The sequence below is a fragment of the Stegodyphus dumicola genome, chromosome 4, assembly GCF_044657685.1.
Source record: "Stegodyphus dumicola isolate Sdum_Otavi_A_Nest chromosome 4, ASM4465768v1".
Classification (NCBI taxonomy): Eukaryota; Metazoa; Arthropoda; class Arachnida; order Araneae; family Eresidae; genus Stegodyphus; species Stegodyphus dumicola.
The window spans coordinates 23299323-23311840 of NC_140771.1; the positions used below are offsets into that span (position 1 = coordinate 23299323).

At 31.3% G+C, this 12518-nt stretch overlaps 1 protein-coding gene across 1 annotated transcript in view; it reads right to left on the reverse strand.

Moving 5' to 3' along the window:
• The window catches only part of Nop60B (dyskerin pseudouridine synthase 1 Nop60B), a 50204-nt gene that overhangs the window by 23334 nt on the left and 14352 nt on the right, over positions 1 to 12518 (reverse strand). The window contains exons 3-7 of the mRNA XM_035356691.2: positions 12281 to 12367; positions 11799 to 12140; positions 9310 to 9436; positions 1275 to 1405; positions 21 to 164 (exon numbers count right to left, since the gene is read on the reverse strand). Coding sequence (XP_035212582.2) covers positions 21 to 164; positions 1275 to 1405; positions 9310 to 9436; positions 11799 to 12140; positions 12281 to 12367 — 831 coding nt within the window. The remainder of the gene's footprint in view (positions 1 to 20; positions 165 to 1274; positions 1406 to 9309; positions 9437 to 11798; positions 12141 to 12280; positions 12368 to 12518) is intronic.

Sequence of the window (12518 nt, forward strand, 5' to 3'; positions counted from 1 at the left end):
ACCATAAATAATTTACTTACTGCAGTGTCTTTTACAACTATTCTTTTGTGAGTAGTTAACAGAGCTTCAAGAGGTTGAACAACTCTCCTAAGATAGGTTTCATCTCTCTCATTATCATAAACCCACATGGCATCCAGAACATCATGCATTGTAAATAAGTTTTCCTAAAAATTATAGTTTTATATTAATTACATCTATTTATAATATAACATTTTATAACTATAGAAGCAGGAAAAAATTGAAAATAAGTAAAACATAAGCATTATTAAAATGGTATAATGCAAGATTTACCTATAGGCATAATATTCTATTGGTTAAAAGGAACAAGAAAAATGTCATTTATATAGTGTAAATCTTCTGTAAAGAACCAATGTGCACTTTCACAGAGCAAAATGCAATCGAACGTAATAACTATTTTAAAGTTATTATATTTTCCTTCAGTACACATACTACTGACTCCAGAAATGCAATAGAAGTCAAATAAAACCTTGGGGAAAAAATTTACAACTAACTACTTATTATCTATATTCAAGATAAACCTAACTTGAAAGCAGGGAAAAGGTACAAGGAGCATTCATCTGCAAAGTAATATTCATAATTATGCAGAGAGAAAGCATTATTCTGCAGATGAACTCACAGGTATGATTTGTATTACCATGGATAAGGTTTGTAAGTATAAAATTATGCAAGAAAAATCAATACTTATGTATTATGCAATAAGTGGAAATACTGGGACAGAATTTAAAGACAAGATTTTAGTGTAAAATGCAGTCGTTAGAAATTCTTAATAGGTCCTGACACAGGATATAATCGTAAGTTTCAAATTTCCCTATCACTGTAACTAAGGATACATATATTAATTTTATTCTCCCCTTCCAAAACACCATATATTTTATCTTTTATTAAGTAAGAAAGTTAAACAGGACCAAAATCTTCTGAGGAAATGATTACAATTCAAACTTTTCATGAAATGAATTTCGCTAAATGTTTCAAAATTATGGTAGCTAGCTGATTATGGCAAAGCACATTAGGATTACACACCTTAGAAGGGATGTCTCATATATCCAGTTGGTTACCAGAAAACTGACAAACTGCCAATGCTAAACAGTTTTATCTAGACAGCCAAAAAAAAAGGATCAGTTCTCAGCCAGAATTTAATATTCGTATTTATGAGCACATTTAAAAGATATAATTAATTAGACCCACCTAACCTATTTTGAAGATAAATAACATTAAATTGTTATTAACTAGAAAGTAAAAAGAGCAATCTTAACCTTTTCACTCTGAATACCAGAACGAACTCTTCGCAGTTCAGCCATCTGACCACCAACTCCAAGCGAAAGGCCCAAGTGAACACACATGGTTCGCACATACGTTCCTGCTTCACAACTTACCCAGAAGATACCTGAAATGACAAATGAAATTGCCTTATAAAATACAAAACTTAATTTATAACAAACTTAAGAACACAATGGGCAGTTAAATGAAGTTATTTATGATGATAAAGCATTTGTTATGTGAAATAAGTGGAACCATCACCAAGTTACACAATCAAGATAACAAGACTGTTATTATATTTATGAATCCGATTTACATTTTTACATGCGTATACTTTCAAGTATTACAATATGAAAATAATAGTTTAAATTTCACTTTAAACAGAATTTTTTTTTCCTTTAGTTTGAGAAGCTACAATTTAATATATTGTCAAAACTAAATTAATTCATTTGAAAGATTATTCCAATTAAACTGCTTCCCAGTAGCAAGGTTTCCCAGAAAATAATTTATATAATAATCAAAAATTTATATAATAATAATTTATATAATTGAATTTGATGAAACTGAATCACTTAAATAATATCTGGTCAAAGATTGGTTAAACATCAGAAGAATGTGAAATTTAACTTCTTGAGGCATCAAGTGGTTCTTTAATAAACATGAGAACTGTACATGTTTTACTTGAAAATAAATTAATATATTTTACAGTTATCAGTAGAATTATTTTAAATCCTACCATATTTTTGTTCTATAAGGACCAGTCAGTGAAGCTTCTGCAACTTCTGAGTTTTTTGGAAATTATTTTTGTCGTAAAGGAACAGTTTATCGGGACTGAATTTAACTTTCTTGTGTTCAGTACATGTATGGTTGACTGATTATTGATGACATAGAAATACTGGTGAAAATATGGGAAAGGTTGATACAGAAGTCATAAATGCAAAGACTGGTACAGTCAAAAGTTGTTAATTCGGACACCCATAATCCGGAATGATCTATAATCCGGACTTCAAAGCTACAAACTTTCTGTGCATGCATCGCGCTGATGCATGCACGTAAGACTTTTACGGCTACAAATATGTGTGTGCGCATGTGCGTAATACGTTTACGCTTGCGCGTTTAATGTATAACGGACAGTATAAGCTAAGCTAAAATTATCTAATTCAGTTAATGTTGCAGATTGCGTTGTTCCTGAATCTTCGAATTGGATTCGGCTTATTATTTTTTGCAGACTGTTAGAGCAATTTTATAAAAGTATGCTTGAACTTTCGATTATGTCAAATAGAATTTCCGATATGTATTTACTAATATGTAAAGGATCTACAAAGCGAAAGTATGTTTAGAAGTCCATTAAACAAAAAGCGGAATTGCTGCAAAAAATGGATAAAGGCATATTCTTTGTTTATCAAATCATATAATTCGCTTTCGATAAAGAAGAAAGTGATACAGAGGTTATTCATAATGAAAAAATTTTGATTCACAAATTAGTCAATATTCCCGACACAGCAATTATAGGACTTGAACAGCAGAACTTTGTAACTGAAGAAGAAATTATGTCTGTTTATAGAATTAAAGAGAAAGTATTATCATATAAAACGAAGCAACTTAAACAACTTACATTGAAAGAAATGTTTAATAAAGTAAACAAATAAATATTAAGCTTTTTTTTTTTTTTTTTTTTTTTTTTTTTTTTTGTTTTTGTTTTTGTAAATTTTGATACTCTTTAGATCATAATTGTTCTTTATTTCATAAATTATGGGTTCATATTTTTAATTTTATAATTTCTGCATGCCATCTTACCAGATTTAAACTGATCATCTATAATCTGGAAAAATCGATAATCCGGAATTGCCGAAGTCCCGACGAGTCCGGATTAATGACTTTTAACTGTATACTAGATTCAGCGAAAAATCAACTGCAAGGCATCAGGACTCAATATTGTAGAATTTTTGCAGAAAAGAACCTGGCAAAAAATGGATAAAATTCTGAATGAAACTGAATAAGATTTAGCAAATTGAAAGATAAGCCTTTTAAAATTGAAAGCCTATTTTTCAGATAGTTCTTATTTACATACTGTAAGTGTTAATAATATAAAATTGAAATTGACCGATATTCTCCTTCTGAAGTTTTTTTGTGATGTCAAAGAATGGCATGGCTTTAAGGCTCAGTTTAATTCCTTAATTTAGGAGAATTTAGGAAAAAGAGCTGAATATACCCATGTTATAATTATCTTATTTGATACTTATCAATTTATGTGTGTCAGTACACATATGAATTATTTTACTTGAAGCCGGCATTAACGAGTAATGCTAAGCAGATTCAAATTAGTGATACGTTTAACCTCATTTTGTAAAGCATTAGAGGAATGTTATGAACAAAAGAGACTACTCGATAATACTCATACTGCTGAGCCTATAAATCTAGAAAAAATATATCATAAATCTGCAGTTGAATTGTGATTTCTAGTCGATTGAAGAAATAAAACATGGAAGAATTCTTAAATATTAAAACACTTAAATATTACAGTACCAGACATTCTTAAATATTACAGTACCAGACATTCTTAAATATTACAGTGGTGCTGCAAAAGAACTAAATCAAACAAAAAAAAAAGTAGAACAAAACCACAATAAAAATGAAATTCTTGAATCATAGAGAAAGAAAATACAGATCTTGAAATTACCGTGTTGGACATTTTGAACCACTTGAACCCACAGGTGTGAGTATTAATTGTTTAAGTAAACTCCCATAGGTGTAAGTGTTAATTGTTGAGTAAGTGCTTTGGCAACTGCTATAATTTTTATGAAGAATGCTTTCGGAAATAAACAGCCTGTGCACTTTTTATGTGATTCTGGAAGCGTGATTAATGCTGTAACTAGAGATAGTGTGAATTGGTTGTTATTAAGAGGGAACTAATTGTGTAAGCTGACTTGAGTATTAAATGAAGTTGTTAATCCCATTAAACTGAAAGTAAATGCAGAGAGTTTAAATTTACCTGGTGATTTGTCAGGGTTTCTGAATTCGTCATACCGCCTAAAATGTCAAGCCCACAAAACATATATAGATCTTTACAATCTGAGTCATGGTACTGAATTTGCCAATCCAGAATTCTTTAAACCCAGAAAAATAGAAAGGCTATTTGTTGCAAAGCTATTTTCCGATATGCAAAAAGCGGGAAAGATTTGTATTAAGGACTCCTGTTTGGTGCTGGGGAAGAGTGTTTTAGGTTATATAGTTAGTGGTTCAACTACCACAGTGAATTTGGCTGGGGAATTATATTGTGGATTTTTTGGGAGAACCTATTGATATTGACAAACTCTTAAAATGTTTGGGGAAATGGAATCTGTTAATGATTCTGAGCCTATTTTATGTGGTGTAGAAATGGAATGCAAAAGAATTTCTTTCTTATAAACATATACTAGGACATCAGACGATGGATATATAATAAAATGCTGGCAAAAACAGATATGAAAATTCATAACAACTATTTGATTAGAATCTTTTTGGAGATGACGAGTTTGGAATCCTAAAATACAAAATACAGTCTCTTTATAGAGATTTTATTCAGGAATATACACATTTGGAACACACAGAAGAGGTGGCTAAGTATTGAGAATCAGACATTTATTAGTATTTGCCATACCATGGTGATTATAGGCTTAATAAGACGTCAACAAAACTGTGTATTGTCTTTAATGGCTCTACTTCATTATCTTGCATGTCTTTAAACCAGCTTCAAAAATATGGTAAAATACCACAATCCATCACAAAAAGACTTGCTAAGAATATTATGGAAGGAAGAACGGATTTGATATGACAGGTGTTGGATACAGAGTTGACTTGAAGCAGCTGTGTGATGATAAACAATTCTGAAAAGAACTTCTGTGTAAAACTGTCCAATGACAATCTTGTCCAGGGTTCGTAGCCACATTTTAGTTAAAAAAATAAGCACCTATAAGCACTTTGCAAGCACATTTTAAGGAAAAAATAAGCACCTGTCTAATTAAATTGCACACAACTGCATAACCTTAAAAGAAAAATTAGACTTGTATTTTAAAATATGAGCAATGCAATATTTATTAAGAAAATGAGCATTACCTCAGCCATGGAAAACAACTTTTTTTTTTTTTTTTTTATTATTATTTTAAATAACAGTTCAATTTACAGAATTAGTTTACAATGAGAGGGAAAAAAAAACTATGCAGAACTTGGCACCTAATAATAAATACAATTTATTTTTCCACTCATATTAATATTTAAATAATTTAACTTAAATCAAAATTCTGAACATTTTCTAAATTTTTATTGCATAACAGTTTTCCCTTAACATTTATTCCAAGCAAAGTAATTTAAATAAAAAAGAGGCACATTTCTGAAATAAGAAGATGGGAAATTGCTTCATGCAGTCTCCTTTAACAGTAAAAGCTTAACTAACCCGCATACTCGGAAATTGCCGAATATTCCGGATAGTAACTGGAAAAAGAGGAGTGGGGGAGATTGTAGCCGTTCTTTAGATTTCTCGGCTAAATAGATGATTTTGACATTTCGATATGTGCATCATATAAAAATAGAACAACGGAACTGAGAAATAATCTGCTTAGAAAGCACAGTAAAACTCTTTTAAGTGTTCATAAACAAATCTTAGACTAAACATCAAAATTAATTATTTCTGAAAAATACGGCAGACGTTATTGCGCAATACATGAAAGAAAGAGACTTACTAATCTGGAGTGTTTCTGATTCTAATTTTCAACAGACTGCGTAAAATTTCCAGAATAGAATCAATCTTCGCTTAGGTTGGGTAGACCACAAGAAAGAGACTTACTAATCTGGGGTGTTTCTGATTCTAATTTTCAACAGACTGCGTAAAATTTCCAGAATAGAATCAATCTTTGCTTAGGTTGGGTAGACCACAAAAACTTTTAGTCCTAATCAATCTAGATTGGACAATGACAAAACAAAAAAAAAAAAATATTTTGAGTATTTGGTTACTTTCCTTTTATTTAAGCCATTCCAAATATTATTCCCTATAAAGCTAATTTGTGCAAAAACACACCCATTTTTGGAAGTTTATCTATACTTCAGCAGTTACTGCAACTATATTATTCTAAATATTCATGCATATACTCATAATATAAGCATAATGATCATAATAAACACGAATATGAACTGACCACGCAGACCGAGAATGAAAATTATTAAAATCTTGATAGAAATTAGTATTTGGGTGGGAGGAATTCTTGCACGCACCATAGGTTATGGTAATGCAGAGAAAGGGAGGAAAAGCGATTTCCGGGAGTATGATTCCCCATCTGACGTTGCATATAAGGAAAAAAAGTTGTTTATTTAGTTTCGGCTTTGGTACGGGCAAAAAAATGTGCGTTCATTAAGAAAAAAGGATTAAAAAAAGCACTAAAAGCAAAAAACAAGCACTAAAACCAAAAAAATAAGGGCTTTAAAGAAAAAGTAAGCACCTATAAGGGCCTTTATATTTTATTTTTAAATATAAGGACTTATAAGCACTTGTAAGGACCGCTACGAACCCTGTTGTCATGGGGAACAATTTCATGATAAACTAGTCCTTCGCTATCAAAGAATATGATTTGCATTACCTTGATTTTGGACTTTCAAAATCAATATTTTTTTGGTCTTGGTGGGCTTGGAGACCATCGAAGCCACCTTTTGGAGCTCCATCATTTGCTTTCAGGGTCACATTGATAACACCAAGACTCATCTCTTGTTACTATTGAATCGACAAATGCAGACAGCAAAATTTCAGACTCACAGAGGCTGCACCAGACCAAAAAATGTTTAGTGTTGGCCCTGAATAAGACTTAAGTATATGTGGAAACTTATTTATTCAGAAGTCAGATAATACTGTTTACAGATACTGTTTCATTTTCCTGCCATATTGTGACCAAAAATAAGCATATTTTTTATATACAATTTTGCATTCTAATTGATTATATGAACTCAAATCAGCAGTCAAAACTGTTACAAGTATTGCATTTATTAATTTAAGATAATTTTTAATTATGGCAAAATTAAGGTATTTTTACTTAAAAGTTCGCTTTTTTTCTCACAAAACTGCAGAACTGGAAAGAGAACTTTACAAGAGAGAATTGTGAAAGAAGTGAATTCGCTGTGAAAGGAAATCATGGCAGTGGTGGAAGAGGATTTCTAGTATCCATTTCCCAAAAGTTCCGAACCTGAATGAGATCATTTGAACTTTCCGTTTCTCACCATCACTAGAGAATTCCGATAAAGAACTTTCAAGACTACCAGAATCATTTATAGAAAATTCAGATTTGCTATCTGATCCAACATCAGAATTACGTTTTGTTATGAGCCATTTACTGTCATGCACTGTTCTTTTATTTCATAACAAAATTGGGAAGAAATACTATTTGCAAAGCCTAATGCACTGAACAAGCACAAACAAACTCATTGAATATCTTTGCCTAATGAAAAGTGATAAAATCCATTCTTGAACTGATTTTACAATTCAATCTCTCCTGGACTACTAGAGACATCTATTAGATACACTGCAAAGTAAAAAATAAGAAAAGCCTAGAAAATCGCTGGATTGGTGTAGGAAAATACACTTCTCAAGTGATGTATGAGCAAATCTAAAAAGTCCGTTTTCACAGCACCCGTACAGTGTTTGAGCAAAACGGTTAAGTCGTTAAGCATGTGCATGAAATGGGATAAGTATAATAAATAACTAATACAATTTAGGCTTAACTGTCTCAACATGCAGCAGATGCAAAACAAAATTTAACGAAACAGTAGGCAATCTCATGATACATGGATAACAATGTACAGTAGATGCTAGCTAAGATTTATGATGATAGGCACAAAGTTAAAGGTTTCCAGACATCACAAGCAAAAAGCAAAATTTTGCAATTATTGGAATTTGTGAAGAAACATGGAGAAGCAGTAATAAATGAAGATGACATATCAGAAGTTTTCATTGCGATCAAAATGCCTCAATCGTCAATCAACTAAAAGACGGTGATATCTGTAGCATAATTCTAAATCCAGAAAATATAGCTACCAATAGTGAAGAAAGTGACAGTGCAGTTGTTGAACGGTGATATCTGTAGTATAATTCTAAATCCAGAAAATATAGCTACCAATAGTGAAGAAAGTGACAGTGCAGTTGTTGAACGGTGATATCTGTAGTATAATTCTACATCCAGAAAATATAGCTACCGATAGTGAAGAAAGTGACAGTGCGGTTGTTGAGAACGAAAAAAATCTGACAATTTAGTGGGAATTCTCAATGTGACTAATGGAATTTTATAACAGAAGAAGAAATTACATCTATCTTACAACATTAAACAACTTACATTGAAAGAAATGTTTAACAAAGCAAATAAATAAATAAGGGCTTTTTTTGGGGAGGGGGAAGGGGTAAAATTTGAGTCCCTAAAGGTCATAAATGCTTCAATATTTCTTCATGTTTTTAATTTTACAATATCTACATGTCATCTTATCTTACTGGACTTGAACTGATTACCTAATATTTGGAAAAATCCAAAACCCTGAATTGCAGAAGTCCCTATGAATCCAGATCTCGGACTTAGTATTGCATTATCTATTATTAAATTTCATCAATGCACTTTTTCATTGTTTTTCATAGCATTAAGCTAATAACTCTTATGACTGGAGAGAACCACAATCCCTTTCCTTAGATTGATATTAAAAAATATATATTTCTTCAGCTCAATATTTTTTTAATTTTATATTTACATTTGTGTGTATAAAAATAACATGGTAAGCTTCTGTTATCAGGACCAGATTCAAAAATGCATGTATGCATGTATGTATGCATGGATGTATGTGTTTATGTATATAAGTTTATATGCATGTACATATGTATGTGTGTGCATACATACACACATATATGCACATACATACACACATGCATGCATAAATACATTTCTAAATCCAGTCTCAATAACAGTACAGTACCAATAACACAATGTTTAAGCAACAAATAAAAAAAATGGCAGATATAAGAATAATTACCTAAATTTTTTTCATTATCAAATTCTAAAAGTTTTACTTCATAAATAGTCCTAACCCTTAGCTGACGTTTAACAGCAGATATTAAAGGTGGTCTTTGAAAGAGAGCTCCTGTTAAAGCTTCTAAAGCCTGAAAGAGCAAAATATATCAAAATATTTAGGTTATACAGAAAATTCTTTCACAAAAAGTACATAGCACCCATATTTTAAAATGCAGTATTTTATGAAAAGTGTTATCTGACTTGATGATTCTTGAAAACATCAGATGAATTACACACAAGTTTATACAAATCATTACTATTACAGTATTTTACAACTATAATACTTTCAGATTTGTATCCAAATTTATCCCTCAGCATTCTAGCTGTATAAAGAAAATTATCAGTAATAACCTGTAGGAGTAATAATACATAATAGAACAAGTGTCAGCTGCTTTGCCCAGCTAGTTCCAAGATTACCATAAAAATTTTTGAAAATCAAAGAGTCTAACAAATTGCATAAATTTGCTCTGAAATTTATTAAAAATATTAAAAATACTTATTGCCTTAAACTTTATTTTAGGAAGTAATTTCTTAATATTCTAGTGAGAATTTTTTTAATAAAATCAAATCATACAGTTAGTTACCATATTAGACTTACCATATTCTTTAGTTGAAATTTTGATAACTTATATAGGATGAATCTCAACAAATGAGCAAAAGGTTAGGGGGTGATAGAAGGCAGTTATGAGCAATATTCGTCATAGAAATGTATGGTTGGAATGCAAACGGCAAGCTGCTAAGTGGCACTATAAATAAATGGCATAAAAAGGGCTGGGTCTCACACTGGCATTTTCTACCATGGATTGTCGAGAGGATTGCTGGTTATGTGAACCACAAAATTTCCAAGTTGATGGATTGGTCATGGTGGTCCCACTGCTTGGCCACCAAGATCACCAGATCTTTCATGTTTGGACTTTTCGCTATGGGGCTATATGAAAAGCCTAATCTACAAATGCCCCAGCGGCGATCCTCACCAGGATCGCCGCTGTTGCCGTCAATATTCGAAAAATGTCTGGTGTCTCAGTAAATGTGTGTCAATCCCTATCCTGCAGATGTGAAGTCTGTATTAGAGATGGCGGAAGGTCTTTTGAGCAATTTCTATGAGCACGTTCTGTTAATCAAATGTTTTCTGAAGTATCTCCTCTCATTCTTGTTTTAATTCTTTAAATGTGACACCCTTTAACTTCTCCCTGCTTGCATTCCCACCATACATCCTAAGAAGAATTGCTCATATAACCGCCATCTATCGCCCCCTAAACTTTTACCCATTTGTTCAGGTTCACTCTGTAGATGTGACCAATTAAAACAATTTATTTGTATAATTACTACACTAGTTTAATTATCAAAAATGTCACTGCTTAATTGCTTATGTAATCAGTAAAAACATTAGTTTAAAAAATACATACTATTTATCTTAAAAAGAATAATGTGCATTATAAGAAATAACTTTAACAGCTATTAGAAGATGGCCAAGTGGGTTGTAACCTTGTTTAAAGTACAATTCCACCCCACTCTGTTTGGCCATTTTTCCCAATTGATAATTTTAGTAATGTTGAAGTCATTATCAATACAGTCCAATTTCTGAAATCAGCGTCTTCTTTTAATTCAATTTCCCATACATCTACAGTTAAAATTTTTAAATATTAAAGAATTCTTCAGCAAATGTGTTTAACAAATTTCCTATGGTTAATTTAATTGTACTTTGATATCACTTTATTTATATAATTCCTACTAATTTTTGTTGTATCTACGCTTCCAAAAGCTGTCAATGTCAACATAAAAAATTTTTTCTTAGGACTATCCTTTAAAAAAAAGCGAGATAAGTTTCTTATAATTTAATTACTAGATTTTAGATCCACATATAAGCTTCACTTATGTAAAATAAGTTTATTTCCTCTTTTAAGTAATTCGGATAGTAAAAATTTGCTTAGCCACGAAGATAATTATTGGCAGCGATAACATATTTCTTAATTTGTGTATCAATACTTTTTGAGAGTTTACATTCAAGATAAAAAAAACTACTCACAAATTCAAATTTATTATTTTCTATTTCACAAGACCAGAGATTTACTGGTTCTTCTGTAAAAAGCACATATCCGAGTTTGTTTTCATTGAAATTTAAGAGCGACTTTGGCTGTTGTCTAAAAAAGTCTCAATTAGTGCTCCTTTCTCACAGCAATCAGCACAGGCCAGAATTAGAACTATTTTTGTGAAAATACTTTTTCTAGCACTAACAGAATCTCAGATCCCCCACTCTTCTAAAGACAAGTAGAATTAAAAACCAGAAAAGACACACTTTTCAATTTTCACACTAACATTTTTAGCCTGAAAATATTCAGTTAGTTTTCTAGATAATTTTACCCAATGATATGTATGATTTAACGTTAATTTTACAAAACTAACGAGTCTTTCTGGAATAAAATAACATGCAGTACAAAACATTAATTTTACCTTTGGAACTCTCTGAGGATCGTCAACAGAATTATGCAGCTTGAAAATGCATACATATTCTTTTCCTGCTCCCTGCTGAGACTTGACAAGACGTGTAGCACGTTCAATACAAACTACAAGACAGCCTGTTACTTTTGGATCAAGAGTCCCACTGTGGCCTGTTTTTTCAACTCTTAAAATCCTTTTCAACCAAGCAACAACTTCATGTGATGATGGATTTGAAGGCTTATCTAAATTGATGAAACCAGATCTTAGATATTCTCTAATTTCTCTCTTTAGAGGTGAACTGCCGCATGGTATTGGTGTATAATGACATGTGCGAATATTCAGTCTATCGATATGCTAAAAAGTACAGAAAAATATTAGTAGTAATAAATATTCTTAAATATTTTAATAAAACAAAAAAAAAGAGAATTATTGTTTTGCATATACAAATAGACAGATATAAATTAAAATGCAGAGCTGAACAGTTTACCACTTACTTTTAAAAGAAGCGGCCACTTGCCACAGTTTAAAGCAGGAGGTGCATCAGAAGGAACAACAGAAAATGTTTGTTCACACTGTATTTCCTGAAAAATATACAAGCAATACAATTATTAAAATTGATAAAAGGTGCAAACACAAATCAAAATCTGCCTCTTTGTATATTTTCAGTATATGAAATTAATGCATTCCTCGTATGTTCTCATAGTGTAGCATATCCAACTAGCAAATGATAGA